The following is a 26,996-nucleotide window of genomic DNA, read 5'->3' on the forward strand; positions in this document are numbered from 1 at the left end:
ACCACTAACTCTCTTTTCTTTTTCATCCTCTCTGCCTTCTCTTTGTCTGCAACTGGATCTGTAACTCTTGTGAAATATTTTTCCATTGCAGCACTTCTTTCAGCATCATCTTTAGCAATAGCTTTTCTTCTGTTTTCAACATCAGTTGGATCAGAAAATTCTTGTCCAAACTTCTTTTCCAACTTTCCTCGTAAATCATAAACAATGTTGAACAACAAGCTAACGTCTCCTTGAAGTTGTTCAATCTGTTGATCTTTCTTTACAATAGTGTCTTCAAGTTGAATAATCTTTGCATCTTTATGAATAGAATCTTGCTCAAGCACAACCATTCGTTTCTTCATATCTCTCATGCTGATAAATTCATCTTCATCACTTGAATCACTATCAAATGGCATTCTTAGTGGTTCTTCAGGCCTTTTACCACTAGAACTGCCAGGTTCTTCATGAACAATTCCAGAAGGTCCAGCATCAACAATTCCAGAAGGTCCAGCATCAACAATTCCAGAGGGCCCAGCTTCATTGTGAACTTCAACATTGGGCCCAGTTTCATTTTGAACTTCAACATCCATCGTAGCTATATCATCTCCTTGAGTACCAGCGTCAAAATCAAAGAAATTCTCTGCAGTGGTGGTAGTATCGCTAACATTCTTTTCAAAATCGAAGTCATACAAACCTTCGTCATCATCAGCAATGTTTATGGATTGATCTTTTCCTTGTTCAACAAACATTCCAGGTCTAGGATCCCTCCTTTTCCTTTTTAATGGAATGGAATCAGAATCCCTTGGGCTTTCAACAGGCTCTTCAGTTGATACTGACAGATCGGAAGGAGGATTTCCCATCTTGTCAGTTACTGACTTTATTAGCATAGCCAAACTTTCAGCAGAAATCACTAGATTAACCGTAGAAACAGCATCAGCATTAACTTCAGGAGGAAGTTCTATGTCATCATCAGAGTTACACATTATCTCAACACCTTCATCGTCAGAGTTAATTGTAATACGCTCTGGCTCAGGCTCACCTTCAACTGTCCTTGGAATATCATGTTCTTCAGCAACAATAGCACGTGCAGTTACAGATCGTGCCATCACTGGATTCTCACCAATATCTTCTGTCTCTGCGAACTGACCAAATTTCTCCAATTCGATCAACCCTTCAAACCTTTTCTCGGTTCCTTTCTTCGTAGTGAGAGCACCAAAACATGAAGGACCCATAGGCTTTAACTCCAACGTATTACCAGATCTCTTCAATTCAGGATAACGCTCATTCAAAATCATCTGCACAAATCTTGGATACATAAGAAACTTATCCTTCCGAAGCCCAATTGCATTTCTCTTCATTGCTTCCAAGATATATCTAGAATAATTAAACGGCTCGTTTGTAATCACGCATATCAATGCAGCAGTCTGTGTGGTATTCAACTGATCAATTCCCCCTCTATTTTCTGTCATGCACAAAAGGAACATGTGCAGTAATAGACGCCAGTAAGGATGCACAAACTTCTTTACCAGGGGAGGAAACTTTCCTTCATAACTTAAACGAGGTAGAATTGCTTCCACTGTTCCAGCAGGAAGTTCTATAGGATCTGTTTCCTGATCATTAAACCTTAACACATCTCTAATCATCTGCTCGGTCACTATAACTTTCGTCTCTTGAATCTCAGCAACTATAGCTCCCTTTCCTTCAGTGATTTCAACGTTAGCAGTCTTCCAAAAGTCTCGAATAAGACTTTCATAAACAACTGGATTCTCACGAAGAGCATGAACAATCCGCCATGTATTTAGGCCTTTCATCAACGACGTATACAGCTGCTTGTGCTTCACTGGTGGTGGTGCTAAATATCCAACTTGATTATGAGAAGATATAAACTTTAAATCCATTTTCTGCACACAACACAAATCAAATAAGTTTCCAACTTTCGAATATAACAGTGATAAAAATAAAAACCAAAACAAACACTGTTACTGTTCACTCGAGACCATGAGTCGCAACTAAAAGGTCTCGAGTCGAAACCAGTTGTTTGCGAGTCGCAACCATGAGTCGCAACCAACAGATTTCGAGTCGCAATCATGAGTCGCAACTGACAAACATTGAGTCGCAACCATGAGTCGCAATCTTGATGTTGCGACTCGTAACCACTGGTTTCGAGTCCTAAGTGTTTTTGATTGCGAGTCAAAACTTCATCGGAAACTTCAAATCCTCATCGGAATCTTCAAAAATTCATCGGAATCTTCATCAGACATTCATAATCTCCTGCAAAACTTGAATGATGACGTCATTATACCTTGATGGTTAACGAAGTAGATTGCGAGTCGCAATCGGAAACCAGTCGGAACAGTTGATGAATGCCGGAATCTTGAGAGAGAAAATATGATCTGATTGCGAGTGCACAAGGTTACGACTCGTAACCTCCTTTTATACTCAACTGTTGTCATGGGCCCATGTCTTATGGACTTGGGCCTTGTGGACTTGGGCTCAAAACAGATTTATCAATTAATTAATTTTTAAACCCATTTCAAAAACTGATTTAGTAAAAACAATCCATTAAACCTTTTGAGCAATGTTTGCAAAATAAAAAACCTAAAAAAAACAAAATTAAATAATAAAATATTATTTACAAAAATAAATCAGGAAATTTGCATAGATACTCAGGGATCAAATCACAAGGTTTCGGGCTTGACTTCACTTATCAACACTGATCTACTACAGGATGATCTAGACAACTGCCAGTATATTTGTCCTCTTAAACTCATCTCCCTAGACCTTTTCCATATAACTGCCTGTACCTCCTTTTATCATGTTTTGATATTTTAACCATGAACACCCAAACAAATACTAATCAAATCCCGGAAATATAAACAGCACACTCTATCATGCAAGTATCTTCCCTACCACATATTTCACAAGTCCAATCCAGATTTCTGAAATCTTAACTGAGATTAGATTGAGAAGAGAACAGAATAGATCTTAAGCAGAGATGGTGTAATATACAAATCAAATGAGTTTTCTCAATTTGATATAGGTTTCATGGGTTTCTTTTGGGCACTTGAGGGCCTCTTTCGGGTGTTAATTGATCTACAGATCGACAACGTACAGCTAGGTCAGCATGTATCTGGATGCAGCAGAAGCTGTAGTTGCCTAGCACCTCCAGGTCAGCATGTATCTGGATGCAGCAGAGGAGGTACACGACTTTTTCCGATAAGATTTCAGAATCAGATCAAAATTGTGTGTATCGGGAAAAACATACAGACATTCAAATAGACATGAGCTAATTCCAAGTGATTTTCTTTTCTGAGGTCATGTACTAGTTTAGTTCTGAACAGAAACAGCTAATGTTTCCAATCTTAAGGATAGAGCCTACCAACACATCATACTAGAGTCAAACTATTTCGATACTGGTCTTACATGAGTCAGCCCTCGACCATAATGTGAAAATTCATTTCATTTCCCAGTCCAGCCACACTTCCTTTTGTACTTCTTTTTGTATTTTTCAATTTTTTAATGTTTTTGTATTTTTCGATTTTTTTAATGTTTTTGTATTTTTCGATTTTTCTCCCCCTAAATTTGAGCATAAATAAAAACTATCTAAGAATAGAAAACTTTATGAACAAATTTACCTACGAAAAACAAAAGCATGCTCAATCAGTAAAACGGATCATTTTTAGAAAATCCACAAGCACTCTGAATTTCGAGCTGCTGACAGGTTTAGTGAACAAATCGGCAGCATTTGCATCTGTGTCGATTTGTTCAAGAGTAATAAGACCTCTGTCAAAACAGTCTCGAATAAAATGAACTTTAATATCAATGTGCTTGGTTTTGGAGTGGAAAACAGGATTTCGAACAATTTGTATTGCAGCATCATTATCGCAGTAGATAGTAGTGTTAAGATAAGTCAAACCATAATCCTGCAATTGATGTTGCATCCACACCACTTGAGAGCAAGAAGCAGAAGCAGCAACATACTCGGCTTCAGCTGTAGATATCGCCACTGTTTGTTGTTTCTTGCATTGCCAAGAAATGAGCCGATCACCCAAAAATTGGCATCCCGCAGATGTAGATTTCCTGTCACTGTCAGTACCTCCAAAATTGCTGTCAGAGAAAGCAAACAAGTCAAAATTGGAATCCCTCGGATACCACAGGCCAAACCGAGGTCGGCCTTTAAGATACCGAAAGATCCTTTTAACAGCAGTAAGGTGAGAAGTTTTAGGATTAGCCTGATAGCGTGCACAGTTGCAAACAGCAAACATGATGTCCGGACGGCTAGCTGTGAGATACATCAATGACCCGATCATGGACCTATATTGACGTTGATTAACAGACTCTCCTTCTTCATCTTCAGTCAATAGTGGTCTCTCTGCCATAGGTGTTTCAGCAGGCTTTGCGTCCGTGAATTTAAATTTTGCCAGCACATCATCCACATACTTCCCTTGATGAATAAGAATTCCTTGCGAACTCTGCTTGACTTGTAGACCCAAAAACAGTGTCATCTCCCCAGAGCACTCATTTCAAACTTCTTCTTCATAACTCTCTCGAACTCCTTGCAAAGATCCTCACTTGTAGATCCGAAAATGATATCATCAACATAGATTTGAACCAAGATTTGATCACGTCCTACTTTCTTGATGAACAGAGTCTGGTCTATGGTGCCACGCGTATACCCATGAGCCAACAGATGCTCTGTTAGTGTGGCATACCAAGCTCGAGGAGCCTGGTGTAACCCGTACAGCGCCTTGTCTAGCTTGTAAGCGTACTCAGGATGGTCTGGATGCACAAACCCTGGCGGCTGCTCGACAAAAATTTCTTCCTTCACATCTCCATAGAGAAACGCGGTCTTGACATCCATCTGATAAACAGTGAATCCCATGTATGACGCGTAAGCCAAAAAGATCCGGATGGCTTCAAGTCGTGCAACCGGAGCATATACTTCATCATAATCCAGTCCTTCAATTTGTCTAAATCCCTGAACCACCAGCCTTGCTTTGTTTCGAACGATGACTCCTGCAGAATCCTGCTTGTTTCGAAATACCCATCTAGTTCCAAGCTTACGTTTTCCTGCTGGCAACTTGACGAGCTTCCATACTCCAAGTTTTTCAAACTGGTTTAGCTCTTCGTGCATAGCATCTACCCAGCCAGGTTCCTGTAAAGCTATATCAATGGTTTTAGGTTCGATTTGAGAAAGATAACAAGAATATAAGCAAGTGTTAATGGTTCCTGATTGACTCCTGGTCAAAATTCCTGCATTTACAGGACCAATCACATTCTCGATTGGGTGATTGCGTTGAACGCTCGTAGGTATGGCCAAATCAGGTACAATCTCCTCTTCAGTGGTGGTGTTGCTAGACTCCCCCTCATTAGGTGCTGTAGTAGTGTGAACTACAGGAGAAGTGACAACACAGTCCTCAGGAATTGGTTCAGGAAACAATGCAGAGTCACTAGTTGAGGCACCCTCAGGGGATCGATTGACCATCGGAGTTGGTGTAGGATGTTGCGTAAACACCATTCCCGGTGGATCAATGGTATGATGCCTCACGTTGTCTTGCATCTGTTCTTCGTCTTCCGTATCTTCAAACGACAATGGTTGTTTGGGAATAGACACACCTGCAACTGAAACATCACTTGACAAAATGTTAAATGATTTAAACAGAGCAGAATAATCGTATAACCAATCTGGACCAACTCTAGCGTCCGTAGCATTCTCTTCAAGCCATTCAATGTTGCATGACTCGACGACCTTTTTAGTTACTTTATTGTATACCCTATAAGCAGAGCCTTTAGCATATCCAACAAAGTAACATTCGTCACCTTTGACTTCAAACTTTCCGTTGGAGTCCATTAGTAATAATACACATGGACAACCGAAGATACAAAAGTGTGAAACCGAAGGTTTATGTCCTTCCAGAATCTCATAAGGGGTTTTCATATGACGTTTGTTTACTAAAGCATGATTCTGGATATAACAAGCCGTGCTAACAGCCTCGGCCCAAAAGAAGCTAGGAAGCTTTGAATCAGCCAGCATAGTACGCGCAGCTTCAATGAGAGTACGATTCCTTCTTTCAGCCACTCCATTTTGTTGTGGAGTTCGAGGCGCACTGAACTGACGATCAATTCCCTTATTAATGCAGAAAGTATCCAAAGTAACGTTCTTGAATTCTGTCCCATTGTCTGATCGAATAACCTTCACCTTAGTACTCACTTGATTTTCAGCCAAAGTAATGAATTGTTTTACCAAGACAGCAGTTTCATTTTTGTGGCTGAGAAAATACACCCAAGTGTAGCGAGAGTAATCATCGACGATTACCAGACAGTAAGCTTTCTTCCCAATACTCAGCACATTCACTGGACCAAAAAGATCCATGTGAAGTAGTTCGAGTACAGCTTTTGTCGAGGGTACTGGTTTAGTCTTATGAGGTTTTCGATGAGCTTTCCCTTTCGCACAAGCAACACATTTCTCCACCAACATGAAGTCCTTGATTGGAAGATCACGTACCAGTTGACCTTTAGCTAGACGGTTCAGATTTTTCATATTCACATGCCCAAGTCGACGATGCCACAGCAGACCATCATGCTCCGAAATCTTTGAAAATAGACAAGTGATCTCTTCACACGGTTTCTTGTTCATATCAATGACGTAAGCATTTCCCTTCCTTTCAGCTGTCATTAAGAACCAGTCTTCTGGAATAACAATCCCAGGCTTAAGAACATGACATCCCTTCTTCGTGAAATGAACTGAATTCCCTCGATCACAGATCTGCGAAATACTCAACAGATTGTGTTTCAGTTCCGGAACGTAATTAACATTCTCAAAGCTTAAGACACCGTTTCGAGCAGTTCCTTTTAACGTGATTATGCCAGATTCACCTCCCGCAAATGAGACATATCCTCCATTAAATTCTTTGACGTTCACAAGTTGGGACAAGTCTCCTGTCATGTGCCTGGAACAGCCACTATCCATGTACCAGAGGCGCACGGTAGTCCTCCACAGCTGTTCCTACACGAGTAGCGGGATTAGTTAGATTTAGGAACCCAGCCCATAGTGGATCTAGGTTTTCCTTGTGCATCAATATACGTCACTCTCTGCCACACTAAATTATCTTTATTCAGAAATTTTGAAACATCCCTTTTGGTGACATTTTGGTGACATGATTTCATTGAATTGGATTGCATGCCATTAGCTTTAGGTTTCCAAAACTGTCTTGACCAGTTAGAATTGAAACTTTCAAAAGCGTTACTAAAAGAATTACTTCGATTACGCTGAAAATTTGTTTGTCTATTTTGATATTGATTATAGCGTTTGGCTGCATTCCAATCCTGATCAGAAGGTCTAGTCCTATGATAGTTGTTCTTCATAGTCTTAGTCCTTGCAGACATCATGGACTCCGAACAGTGATATCGATTAGACGTGACCTTCTGATTTCGCCCTGATGTTTTCTTGTTCGGTGTCCTTGGGAGATTACCACAATTTCTGGCAATGTGACCAGCAATGCCACAGTTAAAACATGTTTGACGTTTCACATTTTGAATATTCTGGACATTTTGACTCTGTTTGCTTGATTTCGTGTGATTCGATGTTTTAGTTTTCTGAACATGTTTGACTTGTGGTTTTTCTTTAGACAATTTTTCTTCTAATGATTTCTCTTTTAGATCAGCATCCTTTTCATTGTTACTTAATCTTGATTCCGAACTTGAACATGTACGAGTTTCATCCAAATGCGTTTTATCAAGGCATTTATCATCTGAAACTGATTCAGGTTCACTTCCCGAACAAGAAGAAGTCGCAACAATATGCTCTTCCTCAATGCATTTGTCATGTGAAACTGATTCAGGTTCCTTTTCTGAGCCTGAAGAAGTTTCATCAACATGCATTTCCTCAGAGCATTGATCTTGTGACACAGATTCAGGTTCATTAGTTAACACAGTTTCCAATGGGGTCCCACTAGATTCAACATTAGGGACACCCACTGAGACAGATTCAGAAGAAGAATCAGGATACTCTTGATTTTCTTGAGAAGTCGTTTCAGTGGTTTCACTGAATGCATCCTGAGGGACCTCGCCTGTAACATTTTCACAAGCTGAAACATTAGAGATGTTAGGATCACAAGCATTAGCTGAAAAACAATCACCACACTTATTGTTCAAATCATCCACACAAACATTATCAGTTTTGCCCAAAACAACAGGCTCACAAGATGAAACATAAGCTGAAAACGACGCAAACAAAGAACTAGTAAAAGCAATGTTAGACTCAGTTGGTTCAGAATAATGTTCAAAATATGGTTCAGAAACATTTGAAATAACGACTGGTTCACTCCCATGAACATCACCACACTTTACTTCAGAGCTATCATCTGCACATGACGATGAAACGTTAGGATCAATTGTCCCTTTATGAACAAAATTCAAAGGTGTAGACTTTTGTGGCTCAACATGTCTGTTATGGACAGACGATTTGTTGTTATTTGAACCATAGGTCATTTTACTTTCGTTCAGCATCTCCTCCTCAGTCATTGGTAAATAAGTGTAATTATCGATGAGGAGTCTGATTATAACCCAATCCCGACCCTTTCTTTTTAGAATATGCTAATTGTTGATCACACAGATTTTTGACTAATTTACTGGAGGAATCGAATTTTTTAATGTTTAACTGATTAATTTGGTATTTATCCCTAACATTCTCCAGTTCTTTAGTCACCTCACACAGTTTTTCTTTGACTATGATGAGTTGGGCCGTAGCTACACTAACATCGTCCTTGAGTTAAACGATGTCCTTACGCTGAGCTTCGATTTTCTCTTTGAAAAGTTTTTCGTTTTTCGTTAAAGTGAAATTTTTCCGTTTAATTTCATTATAGTCTTCGATTAGCTCAGCGTTGTGAATTCTATAAGCCTCAACTCGTTCCCTACATTCAGGAGTGCAGAAAACAGAAATTACCTCTTCTTTCGTGAGACCTTTGACAGGTGCTGACAGGATTTGAGTCATGAATGCAAAATCATCAGCTGCAGTCTCTTCCTCTGGCTTTGGGCCATGTTCGCTTGAAGTCATGAAAGCAATGTTGGATGTAGCAGTTTGATTCTCTGGAGCTGATATGTTCAGACGCTCAATTTCTGAAGACCAATCAAAGTTGATGTTGGGCTGCACCACCAGTGCTTGTGCTAATCCTTGCGGCTGTGGACTTCCAGAAGCGGCAGCATCTGCTATACTTGTAGTGGTCACAAGAGCTCTTTCTCGATTAGGAGTTGCAGGTTGAGCAGGAGTTGCAGGAGTTTGATCTCTGTTTACAAGTGGCTTCGGGCAGTTTCGAGCATAGTGTCCTTCCTCATGACAGTTGAAACAACGAAGATTAAAGGGCACTTTAGCAGCTCCATTCCATGCATTTCCCCACCTGTTTTTACCTGTTCTTTTCACAAACTTTTGGGCTCTGAAGGCTGCCATTGCCATCTGCCAGGTGATATCCATTTCTTCAACATCATCTGGATGAACCTGTGTCAGATCATCAGGACTCCACTTTGGTGGATCAAGCTTTCCTACAATGAAAGCATTCAAACAGTTGATCACTGAAGCTGCTATATCCAGTTTTTCTTTTGATTGATTTGCGAAGAAGGCCATCATTTCGTTGTTTGCAGCGGAGGCAGAGGTAGGAGCAACAGTAGAGACATTTCCAGCATTTTGAATTGAAGCAGGAGAAGCTGGAGAAACGACTTGATTTGAGGATCCAGATGAGTGCACCTTTGCTGAAGTTGGAGAAGCGGATGAAGTATTGCGAAACATCTGAAAGCCTCCTTGAGACAATAAGGCTGTGTTGCTGTTGTTGGAGGATCGGGAGCAATGGAGAAACTAGCAGCTAGCATACTGTTCTTGTAATTTGTTTCTCTTTGCTTATCATCCAGTTCGCATGCCTTAATGTGAGAGATCATCTCTGACAGAGTGCATCTAGCTAGGTCTTTTGTCTTCTTGATCATAGCAACATGATGATCCCAACTCTTTGGTAGTGCATTGAGAAGTTGTCGATTTGAGGATGCATTTGTTGTATGAATTTCTTCCATTTGCATTTGAGTGACTAGCTTCACAAATCTCTGAATCTGATTGTCTATCGTTTCACCATAAATATGGTTGAAATTGTTGAAGTTTTGTTGCAGCAAATTTCTTCGGCTCTCTTTCATGTCTTCGTTTCCTTCATATACTTCGATCAGAGAATCCCACAATTCTTTGGCAGATTTGCAGGTGCGAAAACCAATAGCAATATCAGGACCCAAACCCATGGTTAAGTAGGAAAGAGCTCGATCATCTTCTTCAACAATGAGCAAAATCTTCAGTGTACTGATCTCAAGGCTTCTTTATTTTGACATCTGGTTCTGTGGGGCTTTCCATCATAATCTCCCTAGGTCCTCTTAAAATACTTCGCCACAGCTTGTAATCCTTAACCTTCAGATGCTGTTCAAAGCGCCACTTCCACTCGGGAAAATCATTAGCATCAGTTAACCTGGGAATGCGTGTTGTAGTTCCAAGCTTTGAGTCCAATTCTTGTTGTTGATTAAGGGCAGTCAATTCACTGTTGTTTGACGACATGTTTAATTAATCAGTTAATTAATTAATTAATTTTTGTTTTAAGTCCAAAAGTCAACAGTCCAAATGTCCGTAAATCAGTGTCGTTGCGAGTCGTAACAGCTGGGGTTGCGAGTCAAATCTACTGTGGTTGCGAGTCGTAACTGCTGAGGTTGCGAGTCGTAACTAAAACAGAATGAGCCGAAACCGAGGTTGCGAGTCGTAACAGCTTTGGTTGCGAGTGGAGACTGAACTGATGGTTGCGAGTCGCAGCTGAAACAGGATGAACCGAAACCGTGGTGAATGCGAGTCGAAACCAAAACGTGATGAACCGCAACAGTGATGGTTGCGAGTCGTAACCAGAACGTGATGAATCGCAACTAGATGGTTGCGAGTCGAAACCTGCAAAAGAATAAACGATAAGATCTGTTTACTCGCAATCCCGATTTTTCAGCACTTCCAAAATTCAAAGATATTGTAATCTTTGAATCTGTTGACCACCAACTTCCCGTAAATTCAGCAAACACCTTTTTCAGAAATCAACAAACCAAAATCAGTATACTTTTTGATAAATCGGTCATGAACAGTTTGAATATATCACTGCAAAAACACGCAACAAAATAGATCAATAGCACAAACGATTCTTGAATCCGAATGATATCAAAACCGAGCCCTTGAATGGCTTCAATGGCTCTGATACCAATTGTAAAACCCGTGAGGATCTCTCAATGATATCAAACTTTAACTTGTGAAAGCGCGGAAATCAATCACAAGTCGATTCAAGAATATAAACTAATAAACAAGATGAAAGCAATAATCAAAACACAAACCGATAACTTGCATTCAAAGACTTGCTAAGACTGATACAAGAAATCGAAAGGAACTCGGTTCCTCTACTTGATGTCGCCCCCAACTGTTAACCAAATCAACAACCTCAAACAATAGTAGAGGTGGGCTTAAATACTAAACAAACTGGGCCAATAACCTAAGCCCATACGACATCACCTACACTAGCCCAAACCTTACATAACCAACCCAAAACATAAGAAATAAACAAGTACATAATCAACCCTTAAACTATGCTAACCTACATGAATAAACCTTCGGGTTCCAACAATCTTGGATCCCGAGATGACTCACACACTCTATGATGGACAATGGATGATGGTGGTGGATGATGGTGTTATGGTGGTGGTGGGTGGTGGATGAAGTGTGAGAGAGGTGGTGTGCCAAGGGATGAGTTGCAATGAAACCAAGCACTCCTATTTATAGGCTGAACAGAAGGCTGGGCACGGCCCCGTGTCTGCTGGACACGCCCCCGTGCCTGTCTGACACTCTCTCTCTTCATTAATTGTAATTCGCAATTACAATTAATGCGCCTGCTGTACTTTCGCCACGCCCCCGTGTTCACTGGACACGGCCCCGTGGTGGGCAATAGAAGCTTCTATAGGTTTGTCTTTTCTGCTGCTTCTTGGGCACGGCCCCGTGCTGGCTGAGCACGGGGCGTGTTCAGTCTTCTGCCTTCTCTATTTTGCTTGGGAGGATGCTGTCGAGGGGTCGGGCAATCCACTTTTGTTCCTTTTCTTGTATTTATGTTAGATTTAGCTGTCTTTTTGCTTCTTTTGTGAATTTGAGCTCATTTAATCCTGAAAATACAAAAGGAAGACAAAAACACTCTTTTTCCAACATTAGTACTTAAAAGGGTTAGTTTTATGCCTCATTTGATGTAATTTATATGTTGTATTTTACACACATCAGAAGGCAGTCAGGAATGAGAATCGAAGAACCATGATTTTAAAGCTCCTAGGCCTATGACGAACAAGAAGGGGCAGGACCCCAACCTGTACTGTGACATCCACAAGGATACAGGTCACCTGATAGATGAATGTATCAGCTTAAGGCAAGAAATCGAAAAAGCATTGAAAAGTGGAAAGCTGAGCCATCTGGTAAAGAACGTGTGCAAAGAGACTTGTCAGATTCAACGCAATGATGATGGAAGAGAGAAAAAGGTTAGACGTTTGGAAACACACATAGTCAATGGACCAAGATATAGCGCAAGAGATAAAAGCAAGCGACCTTTTGAACCGGCATGGCAAGAGCAACAGGTCATATTCCGGTAGTACCCGGGGGTCCACGCGCCACGCGCCCCGTCGTTATTACCGGTATTATTGGGCATTACGAAACAGAATACGTATTCATTGATCCGGGAAGTACAGCGGACATCATCTATGAGCAATGCTTTAATCAGTTTGACGATGAAGATAAAGCGATTCTCGAGCCAGTCGACTACCCTCTGTCAGGATTCTGCAACGAAATGGTTTTCCCATTAGGCTAAATCAGCTTTCCCATCACGCTGTCTGACGGGAAGCACTCAAGGACCACAACTGTCAACTTCATGGTGATGCCTTTCAAATCGAGGCATGATGTTTTGATCGGGAGAGAAACCCAAGGAGAGCTAAACACGGTCCACGCCCCACTCAGTGATCGGGTTCCCAACCGAGACGGGGGTGGCAATTATACATGCAAAGAAGGAAGTAATGTCAGCAGATGATGTGCGCCCGACCAAAGCGGCAAAGGTTTCAGCGACTGAGCCAGAAAAGTGGGTTTTAAATCGCAAATACCCAAAGCAAACGGTGATGATAGGCCACGCGATCTCACCGAACATCAGAACGCACCTCAAGCAACGTTTGTTCAGGAATATGGACATTTTCGCATGGACTCCGGCAAAGTACAAAGAAGGCGCAGCTTAGGGGCGGATAAGACCAAAGCAATGAATGAGCAAGTCTGTGAGCTATTAAAAGCAGGAATCTTAAGAGAGGTGCGCTATCAGAGTTGGGTGGCAAACCCCGTAATGGTGGAGAAGTCAAACGGAGGATGGAGAATGTGCGCCGATTATACCGATCTCAACAAGGCATGCCCTAAAGACTGCTACTTTTTGCCTGAGATTGACAAAAAAGATAGACTCTCTCGCACCATACAGATGGAAATGCTTCTTAGATTGTTACAAGGGGTATCATCAGGTTCAAATGAAGCTTGAGGACAAAGACAAGACAGCTTTTCGGACCGACCTCGGGATTTTCTGTTATACAAAGATGCCATTCGGCCTCAAAAACGCTGGCGCAACATACCAGCGTCTGATGGATAAAATCTTTGCCGAAGATATTGGGAAACACATCGAGGTTTACATTGATGATCTCGTAATCAAAAGTTCAGAAGAGGATCAGATGTTAAAGGATATAGAAAAGACTTTTCACTCCCTGCAAAGCGTGAACATGAAATTAAATCCAGCCAAATGTTCTTTTGGTATGGAAGGGGGAAAGTTCTTGGGTTTCGTGGTCACAAATGGCGGTTTTAAAGTTAATCCAGAAAAAGTGGAGGCCATAGAGCGGATGCCGTCACTACGAACAATCAAAGAAATGCAACGATTGGCCGGCCGCCTAGCCGCGCTTAATGGATTTCTATCAAACCATGCCGCAAAATCATATCCTTTTATCAGCACCCTGTGCAACTGAATAAGAAAGCAAGAATTCAAGTGGACGCCTGAAGCAGAATCCGCATTTCAGCAGATGAAAGAATGTTTGATAAAGCTCCCTAATCTGACCGCGCCATTCGAAAAAGAACCACTCATACTGTACTTATCTTCTTCGGATAAGGCAGTAGGTTCGGTATTGCTTGTGGAGAGAAAAAGAGTACAGACTCCAATTTATTACATCAGTAGGGTGCTTACCGATCCAGAAACGAGATATTCAACAATCATGTGCAAATTCATTTGGGAGCACATCATTTGCAGGTTTGGTCTCCCACTCAAAATCGTAACAGATAACGGCACCAACTTTGCTTCCGAAGACCTCCAAAAGTGGTTGAAAGAGATGAATATCAAACACATTTTCTCATCTGTTGCGCATCCTCAGGGCAACGGACAAGTCGAAAGTGTGAACAAGAGTATCGTTGAAGGGATAAAAGCCCGCCTGGGCACTAAGAGAAGAGGCTGGGTAGATGAGCTCCCAAGCATTCTGTGGGCCCATCGAACAATGCCAAAAACGAGCACTGGCGAAACCCCTTTCAGCCTAGTCTATGGCTCAGAGGCGGTTATCCCAGCTGAAATTGGCTTGCCCTCGCTACGCTTGACAGCAGTCAACACAATCGATAACGAGGCAGAGCGTCGTCTTGACTTGGATTTGCTAGAAGAAAGGCGCGAAATTGCGCGAATTAAAGATGCCAAGTACAAGACACAACTGGAAAGGTATTACAATGCAAGAGTGCACATTTGTACCTTCACTCCAAGTGAGTATGTCTTCAGAGACAATGAGGCTTCAAACGGTGAACGCCCATGAAAGCTAGCAACCAAATGGGAAGGCCCATACTTAATACACGAGGTGCTAGGGAAGGGGGCATACAAGTTGCGCACTATGGATGGATACATCGTCCCACGCACGTGGAACGCGCAACAACTGCGCAAATGCTATACGTAACTACTCTCGGCCACGCGCCTTTTTAATTTCCTATGTTGGCTAAACGCCCTTTTTGTTATTAGCATATGATGTATGTTGGCCTAAGCGCCTGTTTGTTAATCAATGAAAGCATACACCTTATGTTTTCTTCTATCATGATGACTTCTACGTTACAAATGCATGTTAAACTTTTGATTAGCACGAAAACACTTCAGTAAATTACGAGCTCTTGAGTTATGCCTCCAAGGTCCTCCGCGACCATAGCGCGAGACCGGGTAGTTACACTCGTACAAGAGCCACACTTACCTTTATTCGCGCTAACTTAACCAAAGTTTTTAACAAACAGTGCAATAATTGTAACTGGACGAAAAAGAACAAATTTAAAACATCATATTTAATAAGCGCAACCGCATAATGGTTACATAGAAGAAAACCATCATCGGTTCAATACAAAATAAGCGCGACCGCGCAACGGATTGCAGCTAACATCTAAAAACAAACAAGGCACAAAAGCCTGTCAAACCTATTTACTCATCACCATCGCCATCACCATCACCATCATTGCCCGCCGGTTCCTCCTCATCAGATAATTCAACAGTTTCTGGAGGGTCGAGAATGGTTTTTAAACGTTGACACCAGTCGTCATGCTCTAAAGCCTTTGCGACCAAGTCCATCACAGGCAGTGATAGATGATTATATGCATTTTCAGCACGAGCCAACTCGGCATCAGCTTCATTGGTCACTGAGCAATGACTAGTGTCAAACTCTTGCCCAAACACTTCTTCGACATGCTGCGCATACTCCAGATAACCTCCACGGTGACCAACCACGCGAGAAGCATCTATAAGAGCAGCAACAACTCCATCTAGTTCTCCAGCATTTAGGATGGAGTTGGCCATCTACAGCAAAAGAAACAAATGAGAAATCGGGTTTAGCAAATAAAACCTAAGTTAAAAAGAGAACGATACCAGAACTAATCCCCTGCCACGCATCCATTCAGCTTTGGAGACCAGTGTGTCAACAATGCCCTGGACCTCGGCATAGTTATTTTGCGCCACATTAAGGGCAGATGAACTTATGGCGCGCGCCTCCTCAGCCTTTTTCCTGGCCTCCTCAGCAGAAGCAGCCTTTCCCTTCTCAGCTTCAAGGTCGATCTCCAAGGACTCACTTTTATCAACCTGCTCTCGTAGGCGACGTTTCAACTCTGCAATCTCGACGTCCTTGGCCATCAAGTCCTTGTCTTTACCGGATAACTGCGTTTTCATCTCAGCCAGTTCAACCTACAAAGGATAAAGGACTTAGATAAGTCTGCAAACAAAAAGCACAAGGAGAGAAAGGGTAAACGTTTTCCGAACCTCAGCATTCTCCTTAGCAGCCTGCGTATCTTCGACCTTCCCGGTCAGCTCAGCAACCTTGCCTTCGAGCTCAGTAATTTTTGTGCGCGCCGCATACATGCGCTGGTTATCTTTCTCGCATATTTTCTTCCATTCAGCCTTCTCTTTCGCCAGCAGTTCCTCAGCGGCACGAAGTTTGCCCCGAAGGTCTTCACGACCCCACTCCTCTGATTTCCTATCAAATTCAAACTTGGCCTTCTCTTCAACAAGGGCAGCCTTAGCCTTCTCATAATCTTTAACCTGTTTCACCAGGCGCTCACGATACCTCTCCCAGTACGCCCGCTCCTTGACCATCGTGCGCCATTCTCGCACGATCTGGTGATTGGCGGCGCGAGTGTTGGCCTCCCCAACAACATAAGCCTGGTAGAGCCCATCATGGGTTCGCGCCCTTTGGCGGTTAACTTCACTAGGAGGGAAGGAATTTAAGAACCAATCACGACACGTTGCAAACTCATTAAACGTATCCTTCTGCTTTAGACCCCAAGGAGCTTGGTGTGGAGCATTGCCGCGCGACTCCTCGGTATAGGTCTTGTAATAAAGATCACCCATAGTATCTTTAGGACCGATGGGAGATTGCGGCATAAACCCTCCAGCACCACCAAAACTCGCGCCACCAGCATCAACAGTTTTCTCCTTGTGAACAGCAGAACTTGACCCCCCAGTAGTAGAAGTTACTTGAGCAGTCTGAACAGAGGCATCAGCTGGCGGAGGTTTAGTTGGTTTCTCAACTTCTGGACCTTTCCCTTTCTCATGAACGGGCTGGTCAAGCCCTGCGATACGGACGACCTCCGGACCCTGCGTTTTTTCAGGTAAAGTGGTAGCAGTGACCTCGGTCTCCTTTGGTTAAGTAAGAGGCTTCTCAGTAGCCTTCCTTTTCTCCATCTCCTTCTCTTACTCAGCAACTTTCTTTTTCTCCATCTCCTTCTCCTTCTCAGCAGCCTCATCAACAGGCTTCTCGCTAACCTTTTGTTTCTCCTTCTCAGACTCTACTCCAGTCTTGAAGGGTTTGATGGTAATCTTGGTTTTCTTCTGCGCCGGCTCCTGAGGATCTCTAATAGCAACACCCTTCTTTTCAAGGGTCTTCTTTTTGGCCTCTGCAAAAACGGAGTGTTAAATAGACATAAGAACAACAAAAAAGTAGTAAAGAAACTAACCAGGAGAAAATCTATACAGAGAGCGCAAGTTGCTCTGCTTCCCGATCAAGGGAATTCCTCCAGCCTTCGGCGCAGCAGACACACCAGTTGTGGTCTCAGTTCTACTTCTTTTCCTGCTCACCAACTTGGAAGCAGGCTCCTCTTCCTCTTCTTCCTCCTCTTCATCAGGTGCGACAGAAGACGGAGTAGCTCCAGCATCCGGGTTGCGAGAACCCGCGCTCCCTGAGCTCCTTGAGCCAGCAGCTCCGGTCTTCTTCTCACCTATACACGATAAACCTTCAAATGAATCACTGATAATAACGTAATCTTCCAAATTACTTTGACGAAGGTGGAGGGTACCTTTGTCAGCAACACCAGCGGTTGCGCGGCTACTCCCGCCCTTCTTACTGGTCACCTCAGCATCTAGGGTGATAACCTTTTTCCGTTTGACAGGTTTCTTCTTCTTCTCTTCCGGGTCAATCCCCAAGTCGCGCAACACACCTGCAAAGACGTTAGACCAGGAACTTAGCTCTCCGTTGGAAGATCCCACAGACTCCTCGCTGGAAAGATAGACAATCTCTTTCCCAGCAGAAGTCAAAGCGCGCAAGGGACGAGGGTTAGGTATATGCACACCTTCAGTAGCAGAAGGTGGATCGGCGAACGCTCCAGCAACGGGGTACATAAAGTGACGTCTAATCTCGTCATACCAGTATTGCTCGCCAGCCTCCAGCGAGCGCACACCCATAGACCCACCGAAAGTAGGGAAAGCAGCTTGGTAAAGGAGTGCCTCTACATTCAAAATTCAAAAGTTAGAGTGCAACGAAATTCAACAGAAATAATTAAAGAAACAACTAACCTTTACCCTGAGCCTTCAAAACCGGAACCTCTTTACTATCAGCAGGCCATCGGTCACTCATTCGCGCCGCAACAAGGACGTTTTCGCCGAAAACCCAATTCGGTGTGGCAGTAAGCTTCACATACCAATCCTCTTTCTTAGGTATCGCCAAACCTTCCTTCTCAATTACGTCTGGCGCACAGAAGGTCATAGCAATCGAGATAGCTTCCTCTCGAATAAAGAAATTTTTTTTTCCAGTCGTGGAAGCTTTTGGGTGGGTTTAAGAGTATCTTCTTGGCAGACCCTCGGTTGCCAAAAGAATAGAAGCCCATGTTCCGGATCAGCTGGTAGAACGCCCTAAACCTTTCAACCATCGGCTCGATATCATGAGATCGACATAAAAATTCGAAGTGTCGAACTCTAACCATCCCAGGTGGACTCATCTGAGAAATATGGAACCCATAATACTGAAGTATATGGGCCATAAACTCTGTCGCCGGCAACCGAAAATTACCTTGAAGGAAGAAGTCCTCGAAAAGCGTGATGTATCCCGGCGGTGCATCAGCAGCGGTCTGGTTTTGACCGAGATATCTGGCATCCCATTCCTGTGGGAATCGGAATCCTCGTGTTATCTGTTCAAACAACCCTAGGTCCCACTTCAGGACACGAAGTAGACCCTCTTCTCCGGGATTCTCTTCTTGATGTTCTTCGGCCATCAATAATAAAGAGAAATTTCGAATATGCAGGAAAACTTGAAGATTCTATGAAGATCTTGAAGATCTGCTACTGAGTCTGAAGATATGAAGAAGAGGTAGAGAGAAAATAGCAACAGTAAAAGAAAGAATGATCTCTCCTCTCATCTCCACGAATATTTATACTCACCGCATTTAATGCGATGAGTAGACGTGCCGGGTTCACCAGGCGCGTACCCAATCAGCAATTGCCACGTCGGTCGCAAATCTCGGGCTGACGGTTACCATGCGTGCGTGGGCCTCACTCTCCTGACGGAAAGCCGAACCGTCAGAGACAACTTGATGACGGTCATGTCAGCAGTCAACTCAAACGTCGCCATCAACGACATTTGCACCAACCTGTTCGAATTCAAAATTCGAGGGTTTTCCCGCCCGAATTTACTACAAACTTCACTCAGAAGTCACTCAGGCCGCGCAATGTTAATGTTACACAACAAACCTGCGCGCCTACAATAAGAAGCAAATAATCACCAACAGCCAGGCATAGTAGTTGCGCCGTAGCAAATGTCAAACATTTATGCGCGCGCGACTACCCAACACAAAGCAAGCATTTTTAGCACTTATTCTAAGTCCAGAGCTCCAACCACTTGCCTTGCGTATGGTGCAGCACTGGACTGGGGGGACTTGAAGGGGTATGGTCCCAAAAAGCCGCGCAGACCTTCATCCAGGTCGCGCGCAGGACCATACTCCTTATTCATCAGTTTGCTTATAACCAACCTCGCGCGAGTAGCGTCATCATGCAATGACCGCGCGCGAGGTCCCAACAAGATAAAACATCACATTCAACACTTAGCATTCTGAATAAGAGCCTTCAGCACCTATAACCCTGCGCAGGCTAGTTACGTGCTCAGCAAGGGTCGCGCAGGGTCTACGGCGCAGGGCCACTTCAGAAGGTACGAAAGGTACAAGTGGCAGAAGAAAAGAGCCAATCCGCGTCCTCCATGCTCTGCTCAATCGTGCTCCACGATCGCCTGACGTGCAGGAGACAGAAAGTACTTAAGGACGCCTACGTGGCACCAATCACAGGACAGAGACACCTGCCCCACGATCTCCACTTACCTGCTGATGGCAGAGGGACAACAAGGCTGGCAACAATGACATGTGGCTCCAATCACGGTGCGCCAGCACCGGAAAGCTTCTAGAAGCCACTAACGGTCGACACCAGTGAGACAAGGAGCATATCTGCTATGTTGTCGCCTTCCGGCCCAAGGCCCATCAGCCTACATCCTCTTTACACCTCTCCGGCTATAAATAGAGACCTTAGTTCACAGGTTAAACATTCTATTCCCACTACTCTCACTCTTAATACATAATTATCTCCTCAAAACAGTCGCTTACTCTCACGCCGGAGTCTGGTTAAGAGGGAAACCCCCATATTCCCCTCTTAACGAGCTAACGGTGTTCTGTTTTTCAGGATTGGCAGATCATTAAGGAGCTCAGAAAGTTATAAGAAGATTAACCCTTATGGTAGAAACATAAACCAAACTAAATCCACCCTAGAATTAGTTCTGTGTTTCTTCATGTGTATACAGGTCAGTATATATAAGACTTATACACTTGTGTATTATTACATCTTGTTTCCACGAGTCGGTATAAACCAGATTTATACACTTGTGTATTATTCAAGTACATATGTGTATACAGGTCGGTATATACCAGACGTATACACCTGTGTATTATTCAAGTATATAGTGTATACATGTCGATATATACTAGACTTATACACTTGTGTATTACTACATATTGTTTACACTATACATCTTTTCATCAAACATTGATCTAATACATATATGATAGAGAATGTAATTAAATATTTTTAACCGTGTTCTAGATGGAACAATATTTGATAATGTTTGTATTTTTTTAAATTATCAAATATTAAATTAGGTAATATGTGAGAGAAAAAATATAGAGAATGTTGTCACACCCCCAAAATCCACACGCGGGGTATCACCGCTTGGGAGCGTGACTGACCAGGATCAAGCCACCAATCATATTGAACATAGTATTTAAATATTAAAAGTAATCAACACAACCCCTCACAATATAACTGGTGTTCAATAAAACATAATTTGAGTAGCGGAAGCATAAGTATGTAACCCAATGTAAATCATAAATTCAAAAGTTTAAATGTTTAACATGGCATCCTCGATCCATGTCCCACAACGACCTGCTCCTCCCTGTGCAAGCTCCCAAATGTACCTAAGGTCCTGCAAGGCATGCAACAGAGAGTTAACAACTAGTTGAGCGAGTTCACAGTTAATAGTTCAGTAATTGTAATAGTATAGTAAGCCTTGTGTTCGTTCATTAAGTCAAGTATCGTATTAGTTCGTATCGCGGCCCTCTAGGCATGTATGCGAAGATTAGGGAAAGTTTCCCAAGTATTCTAGACTAGGTATATTTGTATCGCGGCCACCCGGCATGTGTGCGAAGTTTAGTGTATAGTTCACGGCCTTCCTAGGCATGTGTGCGAAGATTAGTCATATTATCGCGGCCAACCCTGGCGTGTATGCGAAGATCAGTTCTATATGTATCACTAGTCTAGTAGTATCCTATCAATAACCTTCCTCACCCGAGGATCATATCACTAATTTCCATTATCTAGGTAAGTACAAGTAAATAATCAAATCCCATTTCCACCCTGGGAACCCCATGCCTTGTGGAAAGTGTGAACTCACCTTGGTTTGCTCGGTTTGACTCTTTAAAGAAATAGCTAATAGTCAAGGTCGGTCAATCACGTCCTAGTATTGTTAACAGGCCAATCAGTTTCACATAGACTCATGTCCCATAACTTCTTAGTTTTTCAACACAAATAGTACACAGGTAATTCACGTATTATCATACGAGTCACACTAGCTAGCCATGCAAGAAAACAGTCCATCAATTCAATTCATATAATAAGTAACTGAAATATCAAATAATAATATTATTTTAATTCGAGCATTAGTAAACATATATATAGGCCATTCGAAATTTTACACACTCATGGAGTGTGGGCTTTTCAACTAATTCAAGCACTTGTAGCCACCCAGTTTACACAACAGGATTACATCATCTCTTACTAATTACTATAGCCCAAGGTGTGCAACTAGCACAAAATATGCAAACATACACAATACATCCTATAGCACATTAATAACCACACACAGTGGGTCGGCTCGGCATGAAAGGGGCCTTTGGCCCAGATAAGTTGTGGGTGTTCAACGGGTCACGAACCTACAGCCCATTGTGATTTACCCCAACTGAACCCATAACAATTTACCCATAGACTGTCGGCCCAATTAACTGCACCTCAAGTTTTTCATTAGTCCCACCCGTGACCCACCTTTATTACCCTGCCCAAATATATATCAACCTACCCATCCCGATCCACTAGCAGCAATATTTAACCACTTTCATTGTTGGTTTTAGCCCGAGAATAAATGTTAGGGTCTCGGCCCACTTAACCAACTATTGTGGGCGGCCCATTATCACTCATGCAGGTTTCAACTATGACTTCATATACAACCGGTTTCAATGAAACAATTTATCATGCAATCCCAGTTTCATGCAACTAATAATTTCAGTTCACATAACAAGATGCCCAAGTCATGTTATCGATTACACAAGCAAATACCAGGAGCATATCATATCATTCATCATTATGCAGGTTTACACAAAATATAATACATATAGCCAATCAAAATTTTACCAAAGTTACTGGACTTAACTAAATTGTATCTATACTTTTTAATAGCATAATGATCCACCACCATAATTACACACAAATACATCACCTTCAAGCAAACTAATTTTAGGATTCTAAAGCAGACGATTTCAAACATTACGTAAGAAATATTAAGCATTAAACATACATCATCATCATCATCGTTTCTTTTTTTTATCACAAGATTATTCTTTATGCATATCCAGGTGTATACTATGCATCATTAGTTGTACGTTTCCAAGAACCCAACATTACAAAGCATGGATCATTCTTAATCATCAAACTTGCATAATACATACACAGATCATCGAACAAGTAATATATTTTCATATAGTTTCAAGTAATCATTCAATCACAGGCACCAAACGACGCTACAGTTGGACCGAAACCGAAACAACGTGTTCGAAGACGAGGTAACGAGATATGTGGGGCTTACCGGCGATCGGTGGTGATGTGCTCCGGTTGCCGAGGGAGGAAGAGAGACGAGAGGTGATGCGCGAGACGCTGGTGGAGCTACAGCCGATTGCCGTAGGGTTCGGATGACATGCATGAGGGCGTACGTACATGTATATGTATATATATACTTTTGGCTGAATATTGGCGGTGTAATGCTTGTGTGGGCCGATGTTAGGGTGGGCTGGGGGTTAGGGTCACGTAATTGTACCAACAATCAGATTTCAAACTTCCCATGTGTTACTATTATTGTTGTTATAAATATATTGTTTATTTATTTATTTATATAGTTATTTTTTTTAAACTAAACCAACAAATACAGTTTGTCGCACAAAGAGTTAGCAAAGTCGTGAATAATATCCACACAATGTTTTGACCGTTAAAGGTTTTGGGTTGCGCGAGGAGGTTAGGTCGACTAGGGCGACAAACATAATTAATTTATCAAATAAAATACATATGGGATTCGATTTATAAAGGCGAAGCAAACGGTTTGTACCTTGAAGTTACGGGTTGTCACATCATCCCCAACTTGAAAGAAATTTTGTCCCGAAATTTAGCAAACAGTCACTAAGGAAGCTAGTTTTGTTGAACGTTTTCGTGGGGTGTCACATCATCCCCCCGTTGGTTTGGAATTTCGTCCCGAAATTCCGCAGAACGATAGGAATGGGGTCGATAGAAAAGGTCTGATCAGTAAGAACAAGATTGCAGCCCTAAACTATGTGTGGCCTCTAGACTTTTACCGTTTGCTAGTTCTACTATGTGCTTGGTGTTCAAAAGTATTGGGGTAGGATTAAGCATTTGACTAACTTTTAAAGGCATGAAACAAGTATCGGCACCCGAATCAAATAAAACAGTAACATAAAAGTCATCAAGTAGGAACTCACCCTGACCGATCACGAAGACACGTCCCCTAGCACCATTGCCGTCGTTGTTACCCCCATTGTTGTTTCCATTGCCTTGATTGGTGTTGTTCTGATTCTGATTCAGCTGGGGGCAGTCTCTTTTGAAATGGTCTTCAGCACCACACTGAAAGCATCCCATGTTGCCTCGCTGTTGCTGCTGCTGGTTTTGTGGAGCTGGTGGTTGCGGTTGCTGGTTCTGATTTGCTGGCCGTGAGCTTCTACAATCTTTGGCCTCATGACCCATCTTGAGACATCTTTGACAGCGGCCCTTGCGACACTGACCACTGTGATGTTTGTTGCACCTGTTACACAGTGGGTGAATTCCCCGATATCCACCCTGCCCCTGACTATCTGATGATTGCTGACTCGGACTCTGGTAGTCATTAGTCTTGCGCTGCTGTGCTTGAGACTGAACAGAAATTGATCCCTTGCTGGAATCCCCCTCCCATTTTCTCTTGTTGTCATTGGGAGTAGCAGAAGTAGTAACAGCAGTAGTGGTAGCACTGATGCGTTTTGGCAGCTTGTTCTGTTCCACTGCTTGATCGGTGAGTCGATAAGCAAGACGCTGAATGTCTTGGATGTTGTTAAGGTTAGCCGATGTCACGTGGCTCTGAATCTCTGGCGCAAGCCCCTTGAGATACAACTCAATGCGCTTAACTGGAGGGTCCACCATAGTTGGACACAAGATGGCCAGCTCGTTTGACCGTTTAGTGTATGCTTCGATTTCTGACCCCGTCATTTTCAGATGATACAGTTCCACCTCCAACTTGTGGATGTCATCACGCGTGCAGTATTCTCGTTTGATCAGTTCCTTGAAATCTTCCCAAGGTGTGGCGTTAGCAGCTGCCAACCCTAGGATCTGAACTTGCGCGTTCCACCAGGTTAGCGCAATCCCTTCCAACGTGCCAGTGGCGTACTTGACCCTGCGAGCCTCAGGGCATTCACACATTTCAAATACTGACTCTAGCTTCTCAAACCAGTGGAGGAGTCCCACTGCCCCCTCGGTGCCACTAAAGGTGCTTGGACGACAGTCCATGAAGTTCTTGAATGTGCAAACAGGTTGCGGTGTGTTTTGACCTATTGTGCATAGAATAGGACAATATTAAAAACAAAGGTTGGTTTAGGAATGTAGGATTCAAAGATCCTAATGTGTATCCCATCCGCAGGGTATACTACCTGCTTGTGCAGCTGCAAGTGCCGCAGCTACTTGTTCAGCAATGAGAGCCGTCAACTGGGCTTGAGTCATGTTCACACGTCCAGACATGATCTTCATAGTAAAAGTAGAATAAATGAGAATGGTTCGCGAATAGTGCGATGACAGAAGAGAGTAAGCACGTAGGTATTCTCAAGTAATAACGAATAGCAAGCAATGTAATCTAAGCATACTACGAGAAAAGTCCTATGTAATTCTAGCAAGTAGGCAATAAACATAAACCTTATTACCTAGGATATCGAGTCTTGCACGTGGAGCGAAGCGTCGTTGTGGATCGTTGAGAGCACTGTTCTGGTTATAGTCCGGTTTTAATAAAATCGTTTTTCCCATATTAAAACCAAGTTCTCTATAACCAATGGCTCTGATACCAATCTGTCACACCCCCAAAATCCACACGCGGGGTATCATCGCGTGGGAGCGTGACTGACCAGGATCAAGCCACCAATCATATTGAACATAGTATTTAAATATTAAAAGTAATCAACACAACCCCTCACAATATAACTGGTGTTCAATAAAACATAATTTGAGTAGCGGAAGCATAAGTATGTAACCCAATGTAAATCATAAATTCAAAAGTTTAAATGTTTAACATGGCATCCTCGATCCATGTCCCACAACGACCTGCTCCTCCCTGTGCAAGCTCCCAAATGTACCTAAGGTCCTGCAAGGCATGAAACAGAGAGTTAACAACTAGTTGAGCGAGTTCACAGTTAATAGTTCAGTAATTGTAATAGTATTGTAAGCCTTGTGTTCGTTCATTAAGTCAAGTATCGCATTAGTTCGTATCGCGGCCCTCTAGGCATGTATGCGAAGATTAGGGAAAGTTTCCGAAGTATTCTAGACTAGGTATATTTGTATCGCGGCCACCCGGCATGTGTGCGAAGTTTAGTGTATAGTTCGCGGCCTTCCTAGGCATGTGTGCGAAGATTAGTCATATTATCGCGGCCAACCCTGGCGTGTATGCGAAGATCAGTTCTATATGTATCACTAGTCTAGTAGTATCCTATCAATAACCTTCCTCACCCGAGGATCATATCACTAATTTCCATTATCTAGGTAAGTACAAGTAAATAATCAAATCCCATTTCCACCCTTGGAACCCCATGCCTTGTGGAAAGTGTGAACTCACCTTGGTTTGCTCGGTTTGACTCTTTAAAGAAATAGCTAATAGTCAAGGTCGGTCAATCACGTCCTAGTATTGTTAACAGGCCAATCAGTTTCACATAGACTCATGTCCCATAACTTCTTAGTTTTTCAACACAAATAGTACACAGGTAATTCACGTATTATCATACGAGTCACACTAGCTAGCCATGCAAGAAAACAGTCCATCAATTCAATTCATATAATAAGTAACTGAAATATCAAATAATAATATTATTTTAATTCGAGCATTAGTAAACATATATATAGGCCATTCGAAATTTTACACACTCATGGAGTGTGGGCTTTTCAACTAATTCAAGCACTTGTAGCCACCCAGTTTACACAACAGGATTACATCATCTCTTACTAATTACTATAGCCCAAGGTGTGCAACTAGCACAAAATATGCAAACATACACAATACATCCTATAGCACATTAATAACCACACACAGTGGGTCGGCCCGGCATGAAA

The 26,996-nt window shown here is 42.5% G+C and overlaps 1 protein-coding gene across 1 annotated transcript; it reads right to left on the minus strand.

Annotated features, from left to right (window-relative positions):
- Positions 1-8,305: 8,305 nt before the first annotated feature.
- Positions 8,306-9,456, minus strand: LOC110944173. The gene is made up of 2 exons (XM_022185886.2): positions 8,924-9,456; positions 8,306-8,342 (listed from the first exon to the last, which is right to left on the minus strand). Exons 1-2 carry the CDS (start codon positions 9,446-9,448, stop codon positions 8,325-8,327), a joined length of 543 nt encoding a protein of 180 aa, XP_022041578.2. The 5' UTR covers positions 9,449-9,456; the 3' UTR covers positions 8,306-8,324.
- Between the last annotated feature and the right edge of the window lie 17,540 nt (positions 9,457-26,996).

Source organism: Helianthus annuus, chromosome 5 (assembly GCF_002127325.2).
Source record: "Helianthus annuus cultivar XRQ/B chromosome 5, HanXRQr2.0-SUNRISE, whole genome shotgun sequence".
Taxonomy (NCBI): Eukaryota; Viridiplantae; Streptophyta; class Magnoliopsida; order Asterales; family Asteraceae; genus Helianthus; species Helianthus annuus.